The sequence below is a fragment of the Cuculus canorus genome, chromosome 24, assembly GCF_017976375.1.
Source record: "Cuculus canorus isolate bCucCan1 chromosome 24, bCucCan1.pri, whole genome shotgun sequence".
In the NCBI taxonomy this organism is placed as follows: Eukaryota; Metazoa; Chordata; class Aves; order Cuculiformes; family Cuculidae; genus Cuculus; species Cuculus canorus.
In genome coordinates this window covers 3958921-3971399 of record NC_071424.1, presented here as the reverse complement: position 1 = coordinate 3971399, position 12479 = coordinate 3958921, and the positions used below count along the sequence as shown (strand labels likewise).

The 12479-nt window shown below is 45.5% G+C and overlaps 1 protein-coding gene across 1 annotated transcript; it reads right to left on the bottom strand.

Annotated features, from left to right (window-relative positions):
• Nucleotides 1-4388: 4388 nt before the first annotated feature.
• Nucleotides 4389-9737, bottom strand: LOC104067083 (triggering receptor expressed on myeloid cells 2). Its single transcript, XM_009569785.2, has 4 exons — nt 9554-9737; nt 6659-7003; nt 6282-6336; nt 4389-5855 (listed from the first exon to the last, which is right to left on the bottom strand). The coding sequence occupies exons 1-4, from the start codon at nt 9735-9737 to the stop codon at nt 5639-5641; spliced, it is 801 nt and encodes a 266-aa protein (XP_009568080.2). The 3' UTR covers nt 4389-5638.
• Between the last annotated feature and the right edge of the window lie 2742 nt (nt 9738-12479).

Sequence of the window (12479 nt, the reverse complement as noted above, 5' to 3'; positions counted from 1 at the left end):
TCCAAGGGCTGGAGCACCTCCCGTACGAGGACAGGCTGAGAGCTGGGGTTGTTGAGTGTGGAGAAGAGAAGGCTCCTGAAAGACCTTATTGTTACAAATTTTGAAAGACTTGAGAATGTTTCTTGCTTATTTCTTATTTATTTTAAATCAGGCAGTTCCACTTTTACTTTTTGCAGCAGAGGAACGATGTCTCTCAGAGAGATAAACAGTCTCTAGAAACACCCTCAAATGACTCATGTGAGAGTAGATCACCTTCAGCAAGAAGCGTACCTCTATGAAGTTAGTTATTTAATTTCTCTTACTTTAGGATCTGAGGCCCCCAGAGCTTTCACTGTGTATACCATTGCACCCAGATGAGGATTTAAGGCATACAAAGTTTTGGGTGCTTTTAAAGATTCAAGCAGGCCATAAAAGGAGTTGAATTTGTCTTTCCTGATGTGTATCATTTTAGACCTTAATGGTACGGTCCCCACACCAACACTTTTGACATTTCGGAAAGTGACCCGAAACACAAAGACGTCTATCATTAATTCTTTCCAAAGTTGGTCAATGTAGTGATGGTCAAAAAAAGGGGAGAGATAAAAAAAAGGAAATAGGAGTACGCAAGAACAAAAAATGGGAAGCTGGGACAGGAAGCACAGAATGCAATCATGCAAACCTCTTTAGGAAGCCGAAAACTGATTTCTTTAGCTATTAATATGCTTTTTTTCCTAGCTTTATTTTCAGAGAACTTGCAATAGGACAAAGGAATCTGAGAAATAATGGCAAAAAACCCTGCTATACTGTAGCCACATCAGATCAGTCAACAGATTCCTTTTCTCCCCTTTCTCTCTCCCTACCCTTCAGAACTGTTCAAGCACTCAGAAACAGAGGGGAGTTCATATGATTCGTGGATATATTGCCTGCCTTTTGACATTCCTCCTCTCCCATACCACTCAGTACTCCCTAGGCTGGAGTCTTCTTGCAATCTTGATACCAAAAAATTAAAACCATTTTTGTATCATATTCATAGAATCATAGAATAGTTTGGGTTGGAAGGGACCTTAAAGATCATCCAGTTCCAACCCCCCTGCCATGGGCAGGGACACCTCCCACTGGATCAGGGGCTCCAAGCCCCATCCAACCTGGCCTGGAACACTTCCAGGGATGGGGCAGCCACAACTTCGCTGGGCAACCTGTTCCAGGGCCTCCTCACCCTCATAGTAAAGAAATTCTTCTTATGTCCAGGCTAAATCTGCCCCTCTCCAGTTTATACCCATTCCCCCTCGTCCTATCTTCACAAGCTTTTGTGAACAGTCCCTCTCCAGCTTTCCAGTAGCCCCTTCAGGTACTGGAAGGTCGCTATAAGGTCTCCTCAGAGCCTTCTCTTCTCCAGGCTGAACAACCCCAACTCCCTCAGCCTGTCCTTGGATGAGAGGTGCTCCAGCCCTCAGATCATCTTTGTAGTCCTCTTCTGGACAAATGTATTGTTTCTAACTATAATTCAGCAAAATTTGGTGAATACACCCATTGCTTTGTGCTGCTTTGTTTAGATGCACCTATTTTTCTCTTTTCAGTTCCAGAAGGTGGAGTTGTGGCTCTGAAGGTAACAGCATCATATTCCGCAGCCACTGAGGGAACTGGATTGCCTGGTGGGTCTCGAGCATGGAAGAAAACTTCTGGTGAAGGCTGTGCACTGACATATCTAATGTCTTCACGTTAACGGCTGAGGTTGGTGCCCTGTGACAGCTTATATTGTACTGTCATTCAGTTCCCCACCTGACATTCTACTTGCTTTGTTTCTTCCGTCCTTTCGAAGGTCAACAAAGAATGAGAAGTTCAAAAGAACTTCAGCATTTTTTTGCTTACTAATATTAGGCTTAGTTCATCTACAAACACATGTATTTCCTCCTTGCATAATGAAACTGGGGAAGAGGGGAGGGGACGCATGGGAACAGGGAATGTGTGCTCAAAGTGGTTTAGGAAACTTCTCTTACACAAATTCTACTTCCTCAGCTTTAAGGGATTAGGTAGAAAGATGCAGCAACAGCTGACACAGTAAATATTTGTTTTCTGCTTTCCTTACGAGTTTGGGTCCTGTGACAGATCAAAGGGAAGGGACAACTCCTGCCGAAGGCAGGTTTTGTAGAAGGTATACGCCAGCCGTGAAATCTCTTACCATTTTAGAGAACGATATGAAAACCTAATTGCTTATTTGGGCACTTGAATGCTGTTAGAAAGGCAGCGTCTTAGAAAAAAACTGCATCTTGTGATTCAAATGCCCTTTTTTCAGTCACATCAGAAAAATCTAAGAATAACTTCCACTAAGTGTCTTCATTTCTCCTGCTTCCCATGCTGCCTAAAAGCACAAAAGGAAGCAAATTGTTAAGACAAACACAGAAGCTTATTAAGGAGCAGTGGCAGAGAGTTGAACTCGGGTAGAAATTTAGGCAGATATTCAGATTGCCTGGAATCTGTTTCATCTGCTGACGTGAATGTAAAACTTCATCAGCCAGTGGAGCCAAGCCATCCTCCCTCCAGCTGGCTGCGATGTGTTTGTACCATTACTCTCTATCAAAAATCTGTTTTTAAAAAAAAAGAAATTCAGGAATTATCTGTGTCTCAGGAAATTTCCAGGCTCAGAAAAGAGCTCTTTAACATTGACCTGTAATCTTTCTTGTCAAGTGGTAAGAAATTGCTGATTTCTAGAAGATCATTAATTCTTTGATTAACTCCCCCCCAACTTCCAGCAAGATCCTATTCAGTAGTTTGTTTCTCCTCTGGAAATGGCTCTCAAGATTATATTCTCCTGAGTCATTAAGTCAGAGCTTTTTCAGCCACACTCTAATAATTTTCCATGAGAAGTAATTCATCATTTCAGTCCTTCCTACTTTAATGATGCTTTGATCAGAGTTACCTCTGATAATAGGTTGGCATCTAATTCGGGACACCATTTGCACCAAATAAAATATTGGAGTTTCCTGATTAGGCCATCACAGAACAGGACCACTGGAGGGACAGGGAGTTCCTTTCCTTTTTTGCAAATATCCTTACAAGTCCTAAAGAACATGGTGGTGATTCCAAGGAGGCAAGACTCCGAGGAGACCTAAGAGTGACCTTCCAGTACCTGAAGGGGCTACAAGAAAGCTGGAAAGGGACTGTTCAGAAATCTCTGGAGGCATTCAAGGCCAGGTTGGATGGCCTGGGGCAGCCTGATCTAGTGATGGGACAGCCACAGCTTCCCTGGGCAACCTGTTCCAGTGCCTTACCGCCCTCATGGTGAAGAAATTCCTCCTTATCTCTAGTCTAAATCTGCCCCTCTCCAGTTTATACCCATACCCCCTCATCCTATCCCCACACGCCTTTGTGAACAGCCCCTCTCCAGCTTTCTTGTAGCCCCTTCAGGTACTGGAAGGTCGCTATAAGATCTCCTCGGAGCCTTCTCTTCTCCAACCCCAACTCTCTCAGCCTGTCCTCATATGGAAGGTGCTCCAGCCCTCCGATCATCATTGTAGCCTCTTCTGGACCTGACCCAACGGCTCCATCTCCTTCTTATGTTGAGGATTCCAGAGAAAAATGAGAACCCCAAAGCTTATGTAATTAAAAGAGGCAAATTTCGGGCTGAATAATTCCCTCCCCTTAATGACTTCTGGGAATCTCTCTCTGTGCCTGGCTAGAGATGGCCTTGAATAAGAAGTGCTCAAGCAAGAAACAATGTGCAACACATGCAACAACACGGGGAGCATCCTGTTCCAAGCAGAAATAGGGGTCTCTGAGAGTGCCAGCAAGAGCAGTTGGGCTGGAAATTCCCCCGACCTGAAGCAGATAGTGGTTTAGGGCACAGAGGAAAAAAGTATATCCTAGAGCTGCTTTATCACTGAAAAATTCCCTATTGCAGATGAAGATAACTTGCTCCGTCGCTTCAGTTGTTTGCTGCCTAGAGTGATGATGCCAGTTTGGAATAGCTGAGCATCTCTTTTAACCACAATCTGAATGTTACTTCTTGGGTGGGAAGGCTGCATAATGTTTCCTGGCTGCTTTTTCGCTTTAAATGTGTTGTTGTCTTGATAGCCATCTTTAACTGTATGGTTGGAAGTGAAATAGGCATTTTCAACCCCTAATGCCACCTTGACGTGTTTACAGAGCAGCTTTCAGCTGGATGCATTCATCCTTACTGCTCCTTTGCCCTTACCAGGTGTTACATCCCTCCCTCCCAAAGCCCTTGCACAGCAGTGGAGAAGCAGCGCTGTGCCCCCTGGCATCACAGAGGCAGTGGATGGCCCTGCCTGCAGTCTCTGGGCAGGCTGGAGCTGGAACTAGGACCTGGATCTCCTGGTTAGAGCTGTCATTCCCTTGTTTTATAGCAGCCCTGTATCATGAATCCACACCAAGTCAGATAATCCATTTGATTTTATTGAGCGCTGCAAGTTGTGTGAGGAAAAGAAGTGTTGTGAATGAATGCTCTTGGGTTTGGGATCTTCCTGGGAGAACAGCTTCACTTTAGGGAGTGTTGAACAATGATCACGTGTTGGTAACATCCCCAACAGGGTAGAAAAAATACAGAGAGATCTGCAGAGAGACAGTTCAGTCTTTGCTTGCAAAATCATTTGAGAAATAAGGAAGCGGGCTCAGAGCTGGGTGTAGACCGCACATCCTTTTCTTTTCTGCAGTTCCTTACACCTTTCCACAGTGACTATTGAAGGATCCACGCTGTCCAAGGCAGTCTTTGGGACTTAGCCTCCATCAGCTTGCAAACACAGAATCTCACATGGCACTGCTCCGAGATGCCGTGAAGCTGGTGGGTCCAAGTTCAGACCCTGGTGGGATGATGCTGGGCATGAGTTGGAGTGACTGCCTGGTGGCATGGTGCTGCTACTGGAGACATAGCAGAGCATTGCATTGCCAAAAGTGTGTCAAAATCTTTAGAGGGTGGATTATGAGTTAAAAAGCTGATTTCCAGACGAAATATTAGCTTTCAATATAAACTATCAAGTTCTGGTTATACTTCATGGTTTGGGGGAAGCATTTGAGTGTTTTGCAGAGATGTGTGGTACACCTTGAAAAAAGTTCTTACTCCTTAAACATTAATCTTCAGAGAATAAGAAGTTTCTTGGAGATTTAAGACAGAACATTCTTTCCGTTTTTACATTATGTGGTTGTGTTTCTGAGTTGTTCAACACAAGCTCGCTGAGATGTGTTACCTGAAGTTCTATTTATGTTAACTGGTAGTTTTACTTACAACAAGGCATTTCCCAGTAGCTGTATGGAGCAGCAAAGTTTTTTCTGGCTTAGCAATGAGCTGGCCGAAAACTGAGCAGAGCTCTCTCAGCTTTACTGTGCCTGGGGAAGCATCTCTGCACAAAGTCTGTGCTGGATCTCTTGACAGAAAGACTTCATATTCCTCCTCTTCCCCTCACCCTCAATCCCATCATCTTCCATTAGGATCAGGTATTACTGGCAGCATCTTTTCAGTTCAGTTGCGTTGGGAAAAGTTGGTCATCGCCAATGAGAAGAGGTGGTAGACAGTGATGTTCCCTCTCTAGATGGATAGGTTCATCAATACCTATGTTTAGTAGGTGATCCTCTTCTTGCGGCAGGTGGCACAACTGCATGCAAATACCTGATATTCATTTTCCTGTGGATTCCTTTTGGTTTGGCCCTAAGCGGTGCTCTCCCAGGCAAAGCTGATTCCATCACGTGTGAGGTCACCAGTGAAAGAGAGGGCCTGCTGCTCGTTCAAGTCTGGGATCTTCTGCTCTGTTTCTCTGCTCTTCCAAATGTTGCCCATGATAAAGATCAGCACAGCCACCAGGAACTTAGTAACCAGCATCCCAGCGATGATATAGAAGACAGTGAAATCAGCTTCAGGAGGGATGCTGTGGGGAACCATAAATACAACAATAAAACTTAGCCGTGAAGGGTGTAGTTAAACCTTTAAAGAAACTCTTGCAATGTGAAGATGGTAAGATCTCTTGCAACAGACAGTCCCTGTCTATGCACAACAGAGCCTGGGAGCTTAGAACAACTATAATAGCTTTTAAATGCAGCATCTCGCATATGGATAAATTATGATCTGCACGAGTTGTTTTGCTTGGTATTGAAGCACTGCATTTTCTGGATTAGGAAAAAGCTGCTGTTCAGAAACCATGCAGCAGCTCTGAGTGTTGTTGTGGATAAGGAAGAGGTAGAGAATATGCCTGTGGTGGTATTCCTCTCAGGTTCAAATGAGATTGGTGATCCTAATCTGGCTTAATCCTTGCAAGGCTAGAGATTACAGTTTGAGAAGGAGTTTTATGGCTTACCTGGAGATGCTCTGCACAGCACGGGGCTCCTCTGGCACCTGAGTGTCCAGGACAGCTGGTGACAGAAACAGAACAGTTTAGTCTGCAGATGTTTCTGGGTGGTATCAGTGATGCCAACACCAGTTCCTCAGCCCCGGCGTAGATAGCCAAGGTGAGATTGGGCAATGGGCTGCTAGCAATAAGGGGATGATGTGTCCAACAACAATGAGGTCATGTTGCTGTAAACCAGGAACTAAAAAGAGGCAATGAAACACGGTATCTCTTTAGAGTAGGACAAAAGTGGATGTTTATTAAAGTACATCCTTGGCATCTGCCTACACCTGTGAAATTTAAGTGGGAATCCAGGAACTCATCAAACTCATAGCCCCAGGACTTACCTGTCAGCACTTCCACCTGCACCTTCCTTAAGCTGTTTGTTTCCCCCAGGAAATCAGTTTTGCACTGGTACAACCCAGCATCCTGCTTCTTGAGTTGCTTCATGGTCACCGTCACGACTCCTTCATGGACATTGTCCCTGATGGAGGTGGTGCCATTCCTGTTCTTTAGGAATGGCAGCCAGAAGCGTCGGGCGCTCACCACATGTTGACACTTGGTCTCATCAATCTGCTTGCACCAACTTTTTTCTCTCCACCGCTGCTGCCAGGGATTATAGGTACAGTTGACAGAAATGGTGCCCCCCTCCATTCCGTACACCACGGTGATGTTCTCTGCACCGCAAAATGCTAGAAGAGAAGAAGAAAGTGGTGAGCCAAGACTCTTTCATATCCATTCTTTACCACTATAATGAAGTTAAATGTCATTTTCAGCTTGTACAAGTCCGGTGGTGTCTGTTGTCAACTGTTCGGCTGCCCCGTTTGCCTCCCCATGAAAGGTACAGCATGCTCAGATTCAGGGTCTTGGTTCAGGCTTCCTTGAAATACGTCTGTAGTGATCCCTCTGCCTGCTGTTGTCTGGCTGTCGCTGTTCTTGTTGGGGGGGACTGAGGGAAGGGAAGAGGTATCAGCTTCGTTCCTATTTGCACATTCTCTGATGCTCAGGAAATGTTGGTCCTTGCCTTTCCTTCTGGCCCTGTGGTTACTGGTTTGGATTGCAGTGTGAAGCTCAACCACATCACACTTTGTGTGATCGCTGGGCTCCTGCCCAGTGAGGGGAAGCAGTTTGTCAGCATGATTATGGGAATAAATATAAACTTGAGTTTTCCTCTGGTCCTGAGGAGCACGAAGCTGGGCATTCAGGTAGATTGGGTTGGCTCCAGGCAAGCTGTCTTGGTTTTTAAAAGCTCTGCTCACAAGGCAGCTCATGAAAACATAGCTTGACCCAAGAACGACGAATGGTTTCTGTGTTCAACTGGTCTTGCTGTAACACCCCTGCTTTGCAACCTCCAACCAGCTTACTTGCATACAGCTGCAGCGAGGCAGCTTGCAGCGGGGTTTAGCCTTGAACTTGGCCCTTCCACTTATGTTCATAGGCTCTGGTTTGACTCTGGAGTAACCACTGCAGCAGGAAAGGTCTTTTGCAGTAAATACCCATTAAGTTTGTGACCATTTTAAGGCTATTTATAGAGCCAGAAAGAAGCAACACAGCCTTAAAAAACACTAGAATCAAAGTGATCTACAAAGCAGGGCCCGGCTAGCTCTTTAGTTTACTTCTTAATCCCACTCCTAATATCCAAATCCACTGGTTAGCAATTTTTTCCCCTCTATCTTCTAACATTCTATTATTCTTGATCGTCTTGACAACTGGTCCTTGGCTGCTTGCCTTTTTGTTTTTGCCTTACATCCTTATTTCTAATTTTCATTCCTCTTTCTAGCAAGCAAAGGCAGAAGGAACAGTCTGAGCTATTAATACTTCCAGGCAGCAGAGCAGTGTGGTATTTGTGGAGATCTCTTATATGTAGTGGAAAGATTCAGAGGCTAGAACCTTCTGTGAAAACCTAAGTAATGATAGAACAGAAATACGTTAAAAAAATGGGCTCTTGTGAGGACTTTGTGCTGGCTCAGCCTCTGAATAACGCTTCTTATCATAATATCAACCATTTGAAGTGAATTGTAAACTAAAAAATCTGAAAGTCTTTCAGGATTGACTAGAAGTAGGCATAAAAATGGATCTGTGCTCTCCAAGTATCCAACACCTACTGTTCTTTATGCTGTGTTGCTCCACTCAGTTGTTTCAGTGAAGGCATGTCCAGTCCTGGCCAATCCCGCAAAACATAACCCCCTCTCCTCTTTCTTTTGTGGACCAATCCTCACATCCAGTTCTGCACCTTCAGTTCCTGGAACAGCCCTAGGGTTTAGTTTTTTCTCTTTGTTTTAAATAGAAAAAGCATTGCCAAAACTCTTTTGAACAGAATCATAGCAGTTAAAGATTTGCTGATGCCCCTGTGGAAAACTTTGTGTCATTATCATTTCAACCAGTTCTGCTGACAGACCATTTGCTATTTGGGTTCCTCCTCCCTTCTTGTGTGCTACTGAAAAAAAGGATAGTGGACTTTTTTCCAAACTTATTCAGATTTTTAAGACACGTTTCTGTGCTCCCAAAGCCTGAATCCGCTGCCTTTCTGTGCAGTGGGGATCTCCAAAGTGTGGCTGGAGGGAAAAGGCTGCCAGCTGGGAATACCGACTGGGTCCTGTGCCTTGCTTCTCATTTCAGATGAACTTTGCTTTCCAAGCTGCTAATTGTCAAGTGCCCAAGATTTCAGAGATGTCCCCTTCCTTGAGTTTTAGTTACGTCCTCTTGAGCCCTACATGCTGCAAATTACTTTCAAAGCTCTGCAAGTGTAAACAAATAAGATTTTGCAATTTCACGTGGCATTCTGAGAAGGCACACAAGACTGCTGTCAGCAGCGTCTCCTGTTCTGACTGGAAAGGATCCCTTCGAGAAAAGCTGAGTGCCTGGATCACTGATGGCCCTTCCTTAAAGAACAAACTCCAAGGAAGGAGCTTGACATCTCTGCAATAAAGCTGAGGAGGAAGAGTAGAGGGAAGAGCACACTGCAGGGCTCCAGTTTCTCTTTGCCTGCCTTGCGCTGGACCTTGCAACACATGGACAGGCAGTAAGTCTTTCTATCCATAATAACTCCTTGCATTTGTTTTCCAAAGAACTGCACCGTGATGCCTTTGAATTCAGCCAATGCTATTGTGTTTCCAGTCCTGTGCAGCCTTTTCCCATAGCATTGTCAGTAATCGCATATGAGGTGCAGGTAGAGACTAAGTTTTGCCCTAATCCTTTACCCTGTCTTTCACTGAAACCCAAGATCATGCACGCTTTCTTACCTGGCAAGAAGACCAAGAAGATGAGGTGCACAAGCTTCTCCATGTCAGCTGAGCAGAGAAGGGGAAAAGAGGAGTCTGGAGAAAAGTGAAAAGGGCTCTTGCCCAAGAGCAGCTTGCTATTCTCCCCTCCTTGCTCTGCCGGAAGGAATGAGCACAGGAACTTGGCATCTTTGTCGTCCTGCATATTAAGCAGTTCACCAGGGACAGGCATTTCTCTCATGGGCTGAAAATTCAGGCATCAGCATTGCCCACTCGCAACCACAATTTAGTCCAGACAGGCTAAAAAAGAGCATCATGTGATGACCTGAAACCATGGTGCTGGGAGCCCCTCTCAGCTCAGGAACGGTGCCCGTCCATCGGAGCGGGCTTTGCATGGGGTGCATTGCTGGAAAGCCAAAAAAGATAGGGTAGCTCTCACCAAGGCTCTGCAGTAGCTCAGTCAGCATCGGGAGGGTGAAGGGAGGGCAAGGATATAATCTTGGCTTATATCTTCAGGTTTAGAACAGCCTGTGCATGAAACAGTCCCATTTAACATCTAACCTAGGACCAGAACGCTGGGCTGGGTGAAGCTGTGAGGTGCTTTAGATGAGCAAACCAGACATCTATATTTTGTAGGTAACTGAACGGGTGCAAGATCAGGGGCTGAAGGCTCCTGAGGGTTCAGGGCCCCTCAGTTCAGGACGGCAGTTAAGGGAGCCTCCTTTAGCGTTCGCAAACTGGTGTGATGTGTCTGGGCTAGAACTTTTTCTTTTGAAAATTTATTTATGTGGGAATCATCCATGCAATTACCAGTAGACCCTACCTTCCTAACTTGTGTGTTTATCTGCTTCTTACCAGGGAGACAAACCTGCAGGTCTCTCCATTCATAAATGTGCCTTTTCCTCTAACAACGGTTTAACAAAAATGCTGCCTTGCAGTGTCCAAAAATATTCTGTGAGGCTTTACAGACCCCAGGTTTTGGTCACTCTGGCTCCAGTAACCACAAATCTCCATTCTCTTTGATCAGAGTAACTGTCCTCCTCAAAGTTTCTCCCTTCAACTCAGTTATTTCCTATTACTCTTCCACTCTTTGACCTTCTGTAAGTGACTGCATGAGTAGCAAACAGTTCAGGGAATCTTGGGCTGAATGAACCATTTCCAGAACCATTTTCTTTTTCTTTCTTTCCTTTCAAGTTAAATACATCAGCTCTGAAACCTGAGCAGCTTTCCTGCCGCAGATTAAGCCCATGGGGTGTGACTGGCTTGTGAACAGGGAGTGCTCCAGGCCCCTTTGATTTGCCACCTCTTTGCAGAGCTTGGTGCAGCCCAATAAAGCATCAGGGTTTGTGGTTTTTTGGAGACATTGAGCTGAGCCCCAGTAAACTCTTTTTTATCTCTCCCCACATGACTGCTAAAGAAAGGCCGCAAATGTGTGATTTGGAGAATTTCCAGCAGAGAGAGGGAAGTAGCGGTATCTCTTTGGAAGGCCCTGGCATGTGAATTTCTGTTTTCCTGTGACTTTAGAAGAAGCCACAGAAGCTTGCTTTTAATGGTGTAACCAAAAAGAGAAAAAAAGTGCTGGAAAGAGGTTATAGTGAGGTGGGTGCTGGTCTCCTCTCCCAAGTAACAAGCGATAGGAGGAGAGGAAATGGCCTTAAGTTGCACCAGAAGAGGTTTAGGTTAGATAAGAGGAACAATTTCTTTACTGAAAGAGTGACGAAGCACTGTCAAAGGCTGCCCAGGGCAATGGTGGAGTCCCTGTTGCTGGAGAGGTTCACAGAGTGTGCGGTCGTGGCACTTCAGGGCATGATTTAGCAGGCACGGTGAGGTTGAGGTGGTGGTTGGACTTGATGATCTCCGAGTTTTTGTCCAACCTCAATGATTCTGTGATTCTGTAAAGAGGCACGCTGGTTCTTAGTGTCTTCCAAAGAACTTATGAAGAACAAGCTTCACTGGTGAACAGCCTGGGAAGGGCTGTTTAAATACAGCACAATGCTGCAAAAGAACAGAGCTATACCTGAGACTGGCTGGATAGTAATTGCTGAAGAGATGCACAGGTGCCTCATAATAATGAAGGCAAGAGACCAAGGGCACTGCATAAAGATGATTGATAGTTTATGGTGTAATTATTCAGGACAGCAGGGTCTGATGAGGTCCCAGCAAGTCTAGTGTTGCTGTGGCAGCTCTTGGAAATTGCCAGCCTGCATCGTAGCTGCACTGTAGATCACAGAATCATGGAATGGGTTGGGTTGGAGGAATCATGGAGGGGACCTCAAAGCCCATCCAGTCCCACCCCATCCATGGGCAGGGACACCTCCCACTGGATCAAGGGCTCCAAGCCCCATCCAACCTGGCCTGGAACCCCTCCAGGCATGGGGCAGCCACCACTGCTCTGGGCAACCTGGGCCAGGGCCTCCGCACCCTCACAGGAATACTTTTCTTCCTAAGATCTAAGGTGTAAGTAAAACTGTGAAGATATTGTACCCCTGACTTCGTTGGACATTTGCATCTGTAAATAATCCACTCTTAATTACTATCATATCCCTTCTGTTCTGTCAGCTTATGTTGACACCAGCTCTCTTAGTCTCATTCTTCTTCCTCTGCTCTCTGTGTCATACTTCCTGCAGCTCCTCTGCACAGCCTCCCATTTCTTGCTCTGTGCCACTGTCCGCACAGACCTTCCTCATGGCTGTCTCAGGGCTCGTCCTCGCAGTTAGCACAGCAAGGCAAACTCTGTCCCAAAACGTCCCAGCACCCCATCTACTCCTTTAGTGCAATACCACAGGGTGTTCCCTTTTCCCCTTTCTTTAGAAACACTCATGTTTGGTTGCTCCTCCTTATGTTGGTTCTACACTGCCTCAGTTTAAACAGCCAGTTTGTGTGTTGGTGGGGAGCAGAGGGCAGAGGCCAGGCAGTTGTGGAACAAAGTTAAGGGTCTTTGATTAGC